At 62.6% G+C, this 12,838-nt stretch overlaps 4 protein-coding genes across 4 annotated transcripts; 2 read left to right on the top strand and 2 right to left on the bottom strand.

Annotated features, from left to right (window-relative positions):
• Positions 1–532: 532 nt before the first annotated feature.
• Positions 533–2,562, bottom strand: VTJ83DRAFT_4288 (uncharacterized protein; the record flags this gene model as incomplete). Its single annotated transcript, XM_071010760.1, has 2 exons — positions 533–1,987; positions 2,050–2,562. The coding sequence occupies 2 exons, from the start codon at positions 2,560–2,562 to the stop codon at positions 533–535; spliced, it is 1,968 nt and encodes a 655-aa protein (XP_070865738.1).
• Positions 2,563–4,079: 1,517 nt separating this feature from the next.
• VTJ83DRAFT_4287 (uncharacterized protein) lies at positions 4,080–5,510 on the top strand (the record flags this gene model as incomplete). The annotated part of the gene is made up of 1 exon (XM_071010759.1): positions 4,080–5,510. One exon carries the CDS (start codon positions 4,080–4,082, stop codon positions 5,508–5,510), a length of 1,431 nt encoding a protein of 476 aa, XP_070865737.1.
• Positions 5,511–6,780: 1,270 nt separating this feature from the next.
• On the top strand, positions 6,781–8,088 carry VTJ83DRAFT_4286 (uncharacterized protein; the record flags this gene model as incomplete). The annotated part of the gene is made up of 1 exon (XM_071010758.1): positions 6,781–8,088. The coding sequence occupies one exon, from the start codon at positions 6,781–6,783 to the stop codon at positions 8,086–8,088; it is 1,308 nt and encodes a 435-aa protein (XP_070865736.1).
• Positions 8,089–10,816: 2,728 nt separating this feature from the next.
• On the bottom strand, positions 10,817–12,548 carry VTJ83DRAFT_4285 (uncharacterized protein; the record flags this gene model as incomplete). Its single annotated transcript, XM_071010757.1, has 3 exons — positions 10,817–11,909; positions 12,024–12,414; positions 12,503–12,548. The coding sequence occupies 3 exons, from the start codon at positions 12,546–12,548 to the stop codon at positions 10,817–10,819; spliced, it is 1,530 nt and encodes a 509-aa protein (XP_070865735.1).
• Positions 12,549–12,838: the final 290 nt, after the last annotated feature.

Genomic DNA, 12,838 nt, shown 5'->3' with positions numbered 1-12,838 from the left:
GACTTGTGCTTTCGTCTTGCTTTATCTGACGCATCTCCCTCTCACCCAGGAGCTGTTGTTGTTGTATATGTGTTTTGTCCATTGTAGTGAAAGAGACCAATTCGTCCCATTCCGTCACACAGAGGTACCTCCGGGTTGTCTTCTCGGCCATCTCGCAAACAAGAATCAAAAGAAAAGAAAAAAGAAAAAATCGTCTCATCTATATGGTATCAAGGTACATAGGTAGGTACATATATATATGCTCATCGACCTTCCACCCAGTCTCTTGCGAAACCCGGGCATCGAGTGGACAGGTCACTCCTCTCTCGGGTCCATGTGCCCAACCGCTCGCGTGGCCATCCCATGCTTTCTCTCTCTCTCTGCGTCTCTCTCTCTCTCTCTCTCTCTCTCTCTCTCTCTCTCTCTCTGTGTGTGTGTGTGTGTGTGTGTGTGTGTGTGTGTGTATGTGTGTGTTTGGTGCATCATACAAGCCTTCCTCGCGTCCATTATATACATCCGTCACATTATATATCCGCAAACTCCCTCCCTCCCTCTAGGTCCTCTCTTTGTTCCTCTCCTTGTTCTCCTCGATTGCCTGCTCCATGAGCCTCATCTGCCTTGTATCCTCCATCTCCTTCCGCACCATCTCGTTGAACTCGTCCGGGTTATCCAGGTACAGGTGGTGCCCCGCCTTGGACACGACGAGCACCTTGGCGCTGCCGTTCTCGCGCTGCCGCTCCTCCTCGGTCGCGCTCCCGTCCAGCAGGGCCTGGAGCGCGCGCTGCCTGAGCTTTTCCTCGGCCGCGTACCCGCCCGCGACGTCCATCCAGTCGTTCTCGCCGTACATGAACACGACGGGAATGCCCGTCTCGCGGACAGCGGGTTCCGTGGCGGTGGCCGGCTTGAGCACCTGCCGGCCGACGTCCTGGATGCGGTGGATGACGGGGCTGCGGGCGTAGGCGCCGGGCGCGAGGAGGTAGGGCAGGACGTACTCGCCCGAGCCCCTTTGGCGGAAGAGGGCGTACGAGTAGTCGTGCAGGGCCTGCTTTTCGTCGGCAGGGAGGTGGCTGAAGCGGCGCGAGGTCCAGCCCGAGACGAAGCGGGGGCCGAGCGGGCCGGCGAGGCGCACGATGCTGAAGGGCGAGACGTTGACGTCCCAGAGCCAGCTGAGCCAGCCGGGGATGGGCCGCTTGCGGGGAGGCGCGGCCATGGTTTCCATGCCGTCTGTTCTGCTGCTGCTGCTGCTGCTGCTGCTATTGTTGTTGACACTGCTGCTGGAGGATGGGGAGGCGAGGCTGCCTCGGGTGGTGGTGGTGGTGGTGGTGGCGGCGGTGCGGGGCTCGTCGCCGCTCACGATGCTTTCTTGGTCTTGCAGGAACTCGTTGGCCATGGAGGACTCGGTGGGTTCGGGGAGGTCCGTGTTGACGGCCCAGGGGTCTTCTGGGATGCCGACGGGCGAGACGAGGATCAGCTTGTTCAGGCGGCCCGGGTACTTGAGGGCGTAGGAAACGGCGAGGTAGCCGCCGAGGGAGTGGCCGAGGAGGGTGAACTTTTCAATGTCGCGGATCTTGCGCCACTCCTCCAGGGCGTCGATGAACCAGCCCTCGGCCTCGGCGATCTTCTCCTTGGGATCCTTGGCGCGGATCCGAAAGGGCGGGCGCGACGAGTTGCCCATGCCGAGCATGTCGAGGGCGTAGAGGCGCCAGCCCGGAGCGCGGCTCAGCGGCTCAAAGTTTTTGTAAAAAAAGCCCAGGCCGGCGCCGTAGCCGTGGATCATGACGAGGGTGTCGTCGGCGGGCTCGCCGACGCGTTCGATCATGAGCTCGTTGAGGGCGCGGTGTTTGCCGGCCAGCTGGACCATGGACGATCGCCAGATGCGCTGGCCGAAGGGGTCGGCGTTGGCGAGGTCTTGCAGCTTCGAGGCGGCCGTCTCGGTGCCGGCTTCGCGGAGAAAGGGGACGTAGGACAAGACGTTGCGCTCGGCCTGGCGGGGGTTGACGTTGGTCCACTGCGCCGGGAGAAGGACATGTCAGCTTGCGAGGCGGTCGAAACCCGGGTGGGACCACGAACCCATTGCTGCGCGGCTTCTTTGTAGCCGAGGGGAAAGTATGCGGCGGCCATGGTGCGGCGACGGATCGTGGCGGGGTCCGGCAGGTGGGAGGTGTGGTGGGAGGCGAGGAGGAGAGGCTGGCGCGGATCGTGGTGACCGGGGAACGAGGCGGCGGCGGTGTCGGCTTGGGCGTGTGCGTGGACGTGGGCGTGAGGATGAGGATGGGCACGAGGATGGTGGTGGTGGTGGTGGTGATGGTGGTGGTGGGACGAGGAGGAAGCGGAGGAGCAGGAGGAAAGCGTCGAAAAGGAGTGGACCGACGGGGAGGAGAGGGAGGAAGCGGAGGCGGAGGCGGAGGCGGAGGACACCAAGGAAAAGGAAGAAGGCGAAGTGGCGGCGGCGGCGGCGGAGGAGGAGGAGGAGGAGGAGGAGGAAGACGAGGGAGGAGAAGAAGAGTCGGAATCACCGCGACGGGCAACGAGCGACACAAGCTTCAATCGCTTGGGGACGAGGCACGACTTGAGCGTCAGCATTGTGCAAGGGCAAGGCGGGCGACATCGGGACGGGGGGCCCTTTATCAAGAGGGTGCGGCGATCAGGGCAGCATTCCAAGGATTCGGGAAGACGGTCCAATGTCGGCGGGCGTGGGAAGGCTGCGCATACGCAGTACATAAAGGCCGACCGACGGACGGTTGGATGTGTCCGAGGGCCGGGGGGGTGGGTTGCATGGATGGAGGTTGGGGGAACCTAGGAGGCTCGGGTTGGGGAAGATGGGTTGGATGGGGAATTTCATGGAGGGGTTGAGGGTTTGGCCGGGATTGGTTGAATCATGACCGGGAGGTCAGGCGGTCTCGGTATTAGCGGCAGTGCTACGTGGTTAGTGACGGGAGTACACTACATAGGTACCTACCTTTAGCGGAGGTAGTTAGTAGTAGTAGGTACGCAGGGAGGAAAGCCCTCAGGTAGGTACCTCACCTACCTAGGCGTCAGTGCTGTGCGGCGTCAGGTCAGGGCACCTTACCTTAGTGAGGTGGCTCCCCTCCCGCACATCACCCTCCCCCCCCCCCCGCGCCACCACCTACCTACTTACCTCTCGGTAGGTACCTAGATAGGTACGTAGTAGGTAACTACCTCACCAACCTCACCAACCCCACCTTACACCGTACCTGGCACGCCGTTGGGAACTGAGGTGAGGTAGGTAGGTGCCCAGGAAGCAACGTCATCCGTCGGGTCGCCTGAGGGGACGGTTGACGCGCCCCGGATTTTAGCGGCACTTCCTCCCCCCTGTTACGTCCGAGGGATCCCGCCATTCCCCCGTTCCCGCCTCCACGTCTCCCAGTCTCCAGGGCTCCAGGTCTCCATCCAGCTCCAGGGGTCCCGGGTTGCGGCCTGACACCTGCAAAAAAAAGTCTCCGCGTTGGGCATGTGCATCGAATCATCGAATCCCGTCCAGTCACAAGCCCGATCCGCCGATTCCATTCGACAACTCCGGTATACGACGACGACGACGACGACGACGACGACGACGACGACGACGACGACGACGACACCACAGAAAAAAAAAATAATCCACCAGGATTGCCGTTCCCGTCATCCCATCTCACCCACACTCCACACTCCTGACGGCGTGCCTGACCCGGCCCGCACGGTCCAAAGACCACACACACAACCCTCGGTTGGGACTTGGGACAGCGCCGGGCCGTCCAAACGCATTCGAGTTCGGCATTCCCTCGACGTTGGAACGCGCCGAGGTTCCACGCTGCTCTGCTGGGATTTCTTGGCGAGACCTTCCTTGCTTCTTCTTTCTTTTTTTTTTTTTTTTCCCACTCTTATCGTTCTTCCTGCCCCGCTGCCGAATCACATCACGTCGGGTCGTTGTGCTCTCGTCCCCAACGCGGCCTGGGGCCGGCCATCGCGGGCTTTCCTCCTTGTTTGTTGGTCCGTCTTCCTGCTGCCGTCGAGGTACCTACGACATAGTTAGCGTCCGCACCCGCCTTCGACGACCCCTCCCCTCCATCCGAGGGCCACGGCCCGTCCCGTCACCGCACGCCATGGCCGCGACCGACCCCGACCCCGACGCCATGGCCGACTCGCTCGACTCCATCGTCAAGGGCGCGCCCCTCTCCATGCCCGGCCAGGACCCAACGGCGCCCGTCGCATCCTCCAAAGGCGGCTTCCCCCACGGCAAGCCCGGCGACCCGCTGTCCCACACGCCGAGCTCGCCGTCCATGATCTACCTCAACCTGCTCGTCCTCGAGGCGTCCCTCCGCGCCCAGTACCTCGAGCTGCGGGCCCGCCGCCGCCACCACACCTTTTTCCTGTCGCTGCTGACGCTGTGGACGGCCTTTTTCGGCTACGCCCTGTTCCTGGCGCCGCGCGAGGACGGGCAGGGCGTCGGCGGCAGCGTCTACTGGGTCGTCGAGACGGCCGAGCACATGTGCTTCCTGGGCGGCGTCATCGCCGGCCTGCTCGTCTGGGCCACGGGCATCTGGGACCGCGGCGTGCGCTGGCCCCGCCGCTGGTTCGCCATGTCCAACCGCGGCCTGCGCGGCTTCAACTGCAAGCTCGTCCTGCTCAAGCGCCCCTGGTGGAAGGAGGCCCTGGCCACCATCGGCTGGTTCCTGACCTACGGCCTCTTCTCCAACAACGGCAGCTCGTACCGCTGGGTCGACGCCGCCCTGGTGCGCGAGGTCGACCGCGAGATGGGCCTGACCCGCGACACCCACCCGGCCGTGCCGTCCTTTTCCGGCTCCGGCGGCCGCGACGAGGAGCGCGGCGGCGGCGGCGGCGGCAACGGCAACGGCGGCGGCCACGAGGAGGACCTGGCCCCGGGAGGCGACTACGTCAAGCTGCTGCTGCTGGCCAAGCCCTTCTCCCCCGCCTTCCGCGAAAACTGGGAGCTGTACCGCGCCGAGTACTGGGAGCGCGAGAACGAGCGCCGCGCCCTGCTGCGCGCCAAGCTCAAGGAGCGCGACCGCCGCCTGCGCAAGCAGCAAGGCGGCTGGCTGTGGTGGCTGCCGTGGTGGACCCCCGTCCCGGACCGGCCGCCCACCGCCGCCGCCGCAGCCGCCGCCGCCCATCACGAAAAGGCTCACCACAACCACCACCATGCTCATCCGCGGCACGCGGCGGTGGCCGGCGAGGGCCGGCGGGTCAGGAGCGGGAGCGGGGGCAGCGCCACCCTCCGCCGCGGCAGCATGTCGAGCACGGCCGGGGGCTCGCGCAGTTCGACGCCCCGGCTCGAGGTGGAGGATCACAGCGGTGGTGGCGGCGGCGGCGGCGGCAACGGCGGCGGCAACGGCGGCGGCAGCGGAGCCCACCACCCGACGCTGTCGCGCAAGGCGAGCTCGCTGTCCGACTCGTCCGAAAAGAAAGCGCGAAAGAAGCTCGCTCCGGGGTCCAAGACGCGACCGCGCCCGGAGTCGAGGTCCGTGACGCCCGAGTTCCCATCCCCGCTGGGCAGGGAGCCGTCGAGCTCATAAAAGGCCGGGGCCGTCTTGCGAAGAGGGAGGGGGGAAAGAAGACGGCGGTTGGCCGCCTAGAGTACGAAGTAGAGTTGCTGTATACGACGCGTAGAGGTTCCAGGTGGTAGATAATACACCCTCTTTCCACGTTCCCGGTTCCTTCTCCTTGGTCCGTCGGTGAGGGTCATGGAGGGTTCGGGTTGTGCCTATGTAGCATCGAACAGCGGGCTCTTGTATCGCTGATTCATGACGTCTTCCTATCGCCAACTATTACCTACCTGCTATAGCTACAGTGGGATGCCATCCATATCCCATCGTCGCCTCTGGGCTGCCGCAATTCGACCCCCCGAGTCCCTCTTTTTATTTTCTTTTCTTTTCTTTTCTTTTCTTCTTTTTTTTTTCCTTTTTTTTTTTGGCTCGCTGCTGCTACCTTGGGTCGAATCGAAGAATCGAATCAGGCAGACAGGGCCCCCAGGACCCTCTTTTCCTTAGGCAGGGCAGGCAGACGCCGGGAAACCCAGGAACCCCATCCGGCATCCTGCCAAATGAAGAAACACCAACGCACCTAGCTCTGTCCCTGCTGTTTTCCCGGTGTAGTAATCATTGTTGCTCTTTCCTCGGCTTGCCTGGATGGGAAACCGCAGCGAAGCCCGGGAAAGAGAGGCCCGAGTCAGAGAATTTACCTTTGCTAACTAGGCAGGGGGGTGGGAGGGGGAATTTCCTTGTCCACCTCACCCTCACCCGTTCAGTCCCTTTATGGTTTTCTTGAATGGATGAATACCCGGGCCCCGGGCCCTTCGTGCATGCATCTTCTTCCGCTTGGGACCTCACCTCCCGTCACCTCTCATCTCAGCGCATCCTCTGAATAAGAACCACGGCTTTCTCTCTCTCCCTCTCTCTCTGTCTGCCCGCCTGGACCACGCTGCCCATGAAATAATTGATGGCTGCTGGGAACGCTCGGACTTGACACTGAAGACCCCGGCATTGAAATCGATTGAACTCCCGCATCTCTTTTCTCTTTCATCCACCAATCTCTTCTTCGGGTCACCAGCCAAAACGTGCAACCCTCGAGCCATCGGTCGCCGACTTCAAGCCATCCTTCATCCTCATCGTCATCCTCCTCAACCAACTCCACCGCCTACCTACCTACCTACCTACCTACCTACCTACCTACCTACCCACTCACTTCCTTTCCTCGCTCTTTGACTCATTCACTCATTTCACTCCCTCTGTCCATTCATCCAGCACTCACCTTACCTACCAAAAAAAAAAAAAGAAAAAAAAAGCCATGGACCCTCCTCACCGTCCTCCCGACACCCACGGCCTTCCAGGCCTCCTTCAACCCACCGTCCAGCCCACGGCGCCCTACGCCCCGCGCCCTCCTTCCCCGCCCTACATCCACGTGCCCCCCGCCGGCACCTCCCCGCCCACTACCCTCACCAACCCCTACCATCCACCCACCTCCGCCACCTCCTCGGCCCGCCCGTCCAGGGCCGCCACGCCGATCCCAAGCCCCTCCCCCGAGTCCCCCGCCTACACCGCCCTTGCCCACGCCCACGCCCACGCCCACGGCCAAATCTACGGCCACGCCCCGTCGGCCGTCGCCATGACGATCCACCCGTCCCCCTACGCCGTGCACACGACGGGCCTTCCGGAGCACCAGCTGGCCGTCATCACGCGCGGCGCGCCGCAGACGGCGCGCGACGCATCGGCCGGCTGGCGGTACGAGTCGCGCCGCGCCGCCCAGCAGGTGACAGACTTTTTGTGGCTCGGGCCGGCGAGCTGCGTCCGGGACCGCGCGTGGGTCGAGAGCGCCGGCGTGACCTTGGTCGTGTGCGCCCGGGATGCGAGGTTCGCCGCCGCCAACGCCAACGCCAACGCCACATCGGGGAGCGGGGGGGTGGTGCTTGCCGGAGGAGCAGGAGGAGGGGAAGGCATGCTGGTGGCCGGCGTGAAGCGGGCGGTGGCGGGGATGGGCATCGCGGTGGAAGGGCTGGACGTGGCGGACGGGCGCGAGCTGGTGGGCGCCTTCTCGGTGGCGGCCGAGGTGGTGAACCGGCACATGCTCGAGGTGGCGGCGCAGAGCGGCGGGACCCGGCGAGGGTGCGTGCTGCTGGTCTGCGAGACGGGCAACGACCGCTCGGCGGCCGTGGCCGCGGCGTACCTCATGACGGTGTACGGCCTGGACATGGTGGCGGCGGTGCAGTTTTTGCAGCTCTGCCGCTTCTGCGTGGCGCTGGGGGACGATCTCAAGTTTCGCCTGCGGGCGTACGAGGACATACTTCGCGCGAGGGGCGACGTGGGCGCCAGCGGGGTGGGTCAGGGTCAACAGGAACATCAGCATTCTGAACAACAACAACACCAACACCGACATCAGCAGCAGCAGCAGCAACAACAAGTGGGAGGTAGCATATGGCCGACAGCGCCGCCAGAGATGGGGCGTGGTTCCAGGACGGGGAAGGCAAAGCGGGGGATCGACGATGTCATGGAGGATGTTGGAGCTGCGGGTGGTGGTGAGGACGCCATGCCGGTGGATAGGGACGAAGAGCGATATATGGGGAGGAGTTTCGCGCCGTTTGTGGAGCGGGAGGGATAGGAGGAGGAGGAGAACGAAATTTGAAGCCCTGGCTTTGTGGAACCCTGTAGAATACGATATGTAGGATATGGTTGGGTGGTGTTGGGAATGGACGGCTTCTGCTAGGCGGTGCTGGGAGGCGGTTTGGCGTTCAACCGGGGTCGTTCAAACGGCGTAACGAGAACTTCTCACGCGGCCATGGCTGGGCGCGGGAACCTCTTGTAGGCGAGGCACCTTGAAAAAGGCAGCAGTCGGTTTTTTCTGTTGTATTGGTGTCTCGGCTGGCTACGACGATGGCTTCTTTGGTATTTCATTGCCGGGGGGGGGACGAAGTGATGACTCTCCAGCTGAAAAGAGGGTTTGAGGGCCGTCAAATGGGCGCCCTGCCTCGCTCCCCGCTTGTTTCGTCGGCCTGCCTGTGCATATACAAGGCTACCTTGGGTGGTACGCACATACACAAAGAAAGGCGTAATTCTCCTGCTTTGGTGCTAAGAGCTGGGGGGTTGGTGCTGGGCCGGATGGAGCCAATCGACTTGGGTGTAGGTATCGTCACGAGAGCGAGGTGCGCAAGAGCACACAAACGTTGCCGGATGCTGGCGGCGGACCTGGCGTTTTTTGTCGTACAAGACGACGGCGATGGGATCCGAAACCGCCAAGCTGACGTGCATTGGTTCCCCTCGGATCTCCGATGCGTCCAAGGCCAGCGGGGGAGGGACCGGGACCGGTTGGAAACGCAGCGATCCGTCGTTTCTTTTTTTCTTCTTTTTTTTTTCTTTTCTTTTTTTTAACTTGCGAGACGCAGGGATATAATCGACGTCGCATGGACATGGAGGGCAGACTATGGACTGGCGGACTGGTGGACTGATGGACTGGGGGTGCCACGACAGGAGCTCCTTTCTCCCAAGCCAAGCTAGGGAAGCCAAGGAAGGAAGTGCGGTCGTGGAATGGCTTTGAGGTCGCGAGGAAGTTTGCGACGGGACGGGAGAAGAAGAAGAAGAAGAAGGAGAAGAGGAGGAGGAGGAGGGGAGGGGAGGGGAGGGGAGGGGGAGAGGGGGGGGGGGGGGGGGGGAAAGGAACATAAAGACGAATCACGCTCCGGAGGACGCGGCGGACCAACATGGACCACAGCAGCAAGAAGAATATTAAGGTACAAAGCAAGTGTGTACGTTTGCGTGTGCGTGTGTGTAGGAATGATCTTTTCCCGACCTTCCCAGTGGGAAGTTTCACAGGTGCCGCCGGGTGACCAACTACCCAACCACACCCGCCTGGCAAGGCTTGGTTACCGGTTACCTATAGTAGGTATATAGTATCCATGCCTTGCTTTAATTAGGTAGGTAGTTATCTGCTGCGTATAGTCGGTAGAGATCTGCGCCACAACCCCCCAAGGAGGTCCTGGCCGAGGCCATCTTGAGGTGGCCTTGCCACGTACGCACCAGCAAATCCACGGAGCGGGCTTGAAAGGTCGTTTGAGGCTTGTGGTCATTGACCATTGTGAATTGGTTATTTTCCAGATTCGCCCTTCCCGGTGAGCGAGGTGACGCACGAGGTATCCATCATCTTTTCTATCGACCTTATATGAACGCCCCCAAAAATGTGTCGGCCAAAAATAAAAAAAAGAAAACAGAAAACAGAAAAGAAAAAAAAAAGAAACTATGCACAACCTTCTTTTCACACTCCCTCACCGTATCTCTAGGTATGATGTCATTGTTGATTGAGAGTCCGCACACCCCATCGCGTCGCGTCCAGTATGTACATAAGTTCCCGTCGTCCGAGCCAATGCCGGGTGATCAGGTTGTTTGGACCTAGCTTCCTCCGTGATCTGCGGGGGAGGGGGGGAGGGGGGAGGGGTTCCGCAAGGTACCTTACCTTACCCGACGGAACAAGCTCGGGGAGCCCTCCGGCAAGGCTGGCTGGCTGGCTGGCTGGCTGGCTGGCTGGCTGGCTGGTTGGTTGGCTGCCCCAGTCGACCGGCTGGCATGCGTGCGTCGGGTGCATGCGTGCGTGCGTGCGTGCGTGCGTGCCGTGGGAGGGGGGGAGAGGGACGGGAGGTGCACCGAGATTCAAGCTCCCCCCCACGGGAACGTGCCTGCATGTGGCATGCATGGCGGACGACCGGTAGTCCGCAACGTCCCCTCCCCTTATTCTTATGTCATCCCCCACATTCCGGAGCGGCCTAGACCTCCTCCTTTCCCCCCCCTCCCCCCCCCCCCCCCCCCCCCTTGGGAGCCCGCACCCCATGCGCCAAACACGCAGGAAATCATGATGCCATCAACCCATCAACATCATGGTGTGATGTTGGCGCAGCGGCCACGCCACGCCAGCACGTTGGGTTGAAACACCTTGTTGACGCACTCTCTGCCGTTTCACCCCCCCCCCCCCGGAGGCCTCTCCCCCTTCCCCTTCTTCCCCTTTCCTCCTCTTCCCTCCTCAGAATGAGACTCTTTTTTTTGTTGTTTGTTTTTTCATGCAGCAACAGCCGAGCCATGCAGCAAAAGGTACAGCCGAGACATACAAAAGAGCCATGCAGCTGTCTAGACGACACGCAAAGAAAAAGGGCCATGGGATGGGAACGTAACGTGTGGACAGAGAGGAGAGAGAGAGAGAAAGAAAGATAAGAAAGTCCTCCTTAGTAGCATAAGGGCGGCTTTGTTGGAAGTGACTCTTTTGTTGTTGTTGTTGTTGTTGTTGATCATGATGATGATGAGGAGGAGGAGGAGGAGGAGGAGGGGGGCAATGCGTGACTGCCGTTTTACCAGGCCGTGATATCCCCCACCTCGGCCTCGCCAAAGGTGCTGCTCTTGGTCAGCTGCCCCACGGAGCTCTGCTCGGGCTCGCCGGTGCCTCCGCGCTTCATGATGTCGGGCAGGACCTCGCGAAGGAAGTCGAGGGTGTAGTGGTTGACCTGCTCAAACTGCAGCAGGAAGGCGTCGTGGCCCTCGGGGCTGTCGATGCGCTCGAGGCGGGCGTTGGGGATGTGGGCGGCCAGCTCCTCCTGCTCGGCAAAGGTGAAGAGGCCGTCGCTCTCGATGCCGAGGACGAGGGTGGGCTGCTCGATCATGGCGAGGGCCTCGGCGATGGTGCCGGCGCGCCCGCGGCTCACGTCGTGCGTGTCGAGCTTGCGCGTCATGGCGATGTAGCAGTTGCTGTCGAAGCGCTTGACGAACTTGGTGGCTTGGTAGCGCAGGTACGACTGCGCCGAGAAGTAGGTGGAGCCTGCGGGGATGACCTCGCCGCCCGTCAGGCTGCCGGCGCCGTTGCCGGCGCCGTTGCCGGCGCCGTTGCTGGCGCCGTTGCCGCTGATGACGTTGTCGTGCTGCGGCCCGTGGAACTGCGGGTCGCTGGCCCGGATCTCGGCGTACTTGGGCGCCTGGTCGGAGCTGTCGCTGCCGGTGCGCCGCGGCGGGGTGCGCTTCCACTTGTGACCGTCGTTGTGGATGTGGAAGTGGGCCTCGGAGGGCGTCGTGGGCGTCGGGGTCTCGCGGATGGCCTGGCGGCGCGAGGGGTCCGGGGTGTTGCGGCCGAAGCGAGCCTCGAACGAGTTGCGGCTGCGGTAGGTGAGCAGGGCGGCCATGCGGGCGGCGCCGAGGCCGGTGGAGGGCGGGTCGTCAAACGAGTAGTAGCCGTCCTCGTACTTGGGGTCGGCGTAGATGGACTGGCGCTGGGCCTCGCCCCAGCTGATGCCCCAGGCGCTGTGGCGGCTCGAGGTGGCGATGGGGACGATGCAGCGCACGTAGTCCTTGCCAAAGTACGCCCATTCCAGCACAAACATTCCGCCGAGGGATCCGCCGATGACGGCGGCGACCTGCTTGACGCCGAGCTCGTCGAGGAGCAGCTTGTGCAGGCTGGTGGTGGCAGGCCGGGGTTAGTGAGTCATTCTTCCTCCTCCTCCTTCTCCTCCTCCTCCTCCAAAAAAAAAAAAAAAAACAAAGGACAAAGAGAATTGTTGCCCAACTCACCGGACGTCGTCCCGGATGGTGGTCAGGGGGAACTCGGGCCCGTAGCGGCCCTTGGCGGGGTCGCCATCCATGGCGGTGACGGGGCTCGCGGTGCCGTAGGGGCTCCCGAGGCTGTTCATGCAGACGACGAAGAAGCGGGTGGTGTCGAAGGCGCGGCCGGGGCCTCCGAGAAGCGGACCCCACCAGTCAGCGACGTCGGCGCTGCCGGTGAGGGCGTGGCAGATGACCATGACATTGTCGCCGGTCGGGGCGAGGGTGCCGCGGGTGGTGTAAGCCACGGGCACGTTGTAGAGGGTGACGCCCGACTCGAGGGTGAAGGAGGGGATGATGGCGATCTGCTGGTCGGGGATGAGGGCGGCAAAGGGGTTCTCGGGCTGGGAGGTGACTCTTTCTGGAGGGGAGAGGGGGAAAGCAAGTCAGCCAGAAGGCCCCTCCGCAGAAGGGGAGGCCAAGCCATGCGAAGAGGTGAGGCGGCTTACGGTAGACAGGGCGCGGCCCGTTGTCGACGACGCCGTTGGGAGTCATGGCGGGCGAGGGTGCAGGTCGCCAAGGTGCAGAGAGGCGGGAGAGGCGGGCGTATTAGCCGGAGTATGAGCAGCAGCAGCAGCAGAAGCAGCAGAAGCAGCAGAAGCAGCAGCAAAGAACCGGCGTGGATCGGCGAGGGGCAGGCTGCAGAACAAGAGCGATGTTCCTTGCAGCCGAGAGATCTGAGGAACCTCCGGCGGCGGCGGCGACGGCGGCGGCGGTATTAGTACTCGGCGGCGGTATTACTGTGTAGTGCTAGGAGCAGCAGCAGACGGACACGTCGTCGAGGA

The sequence above is a fragment of the Remersonia thermophila genome, chromosome 4 (assembly GCF_042764415.1).
Source record: "Remersonia thermophila strain ATCC 22073 chromosome 4, whole genome shotgun sequence".
Classification (NCBI taxonomy): domain Eukaryota; kingdom Fungi; phylum Ascomycota; class Sordariomycetes; order Sordariales; family Chaetomiaceae; genus Remersonia; species Remersonia thermophila.
Note: the sequence above shows the minus strand (reverse complement) of the source record. Positions and strands in the feature narration are given on the sequence as shown.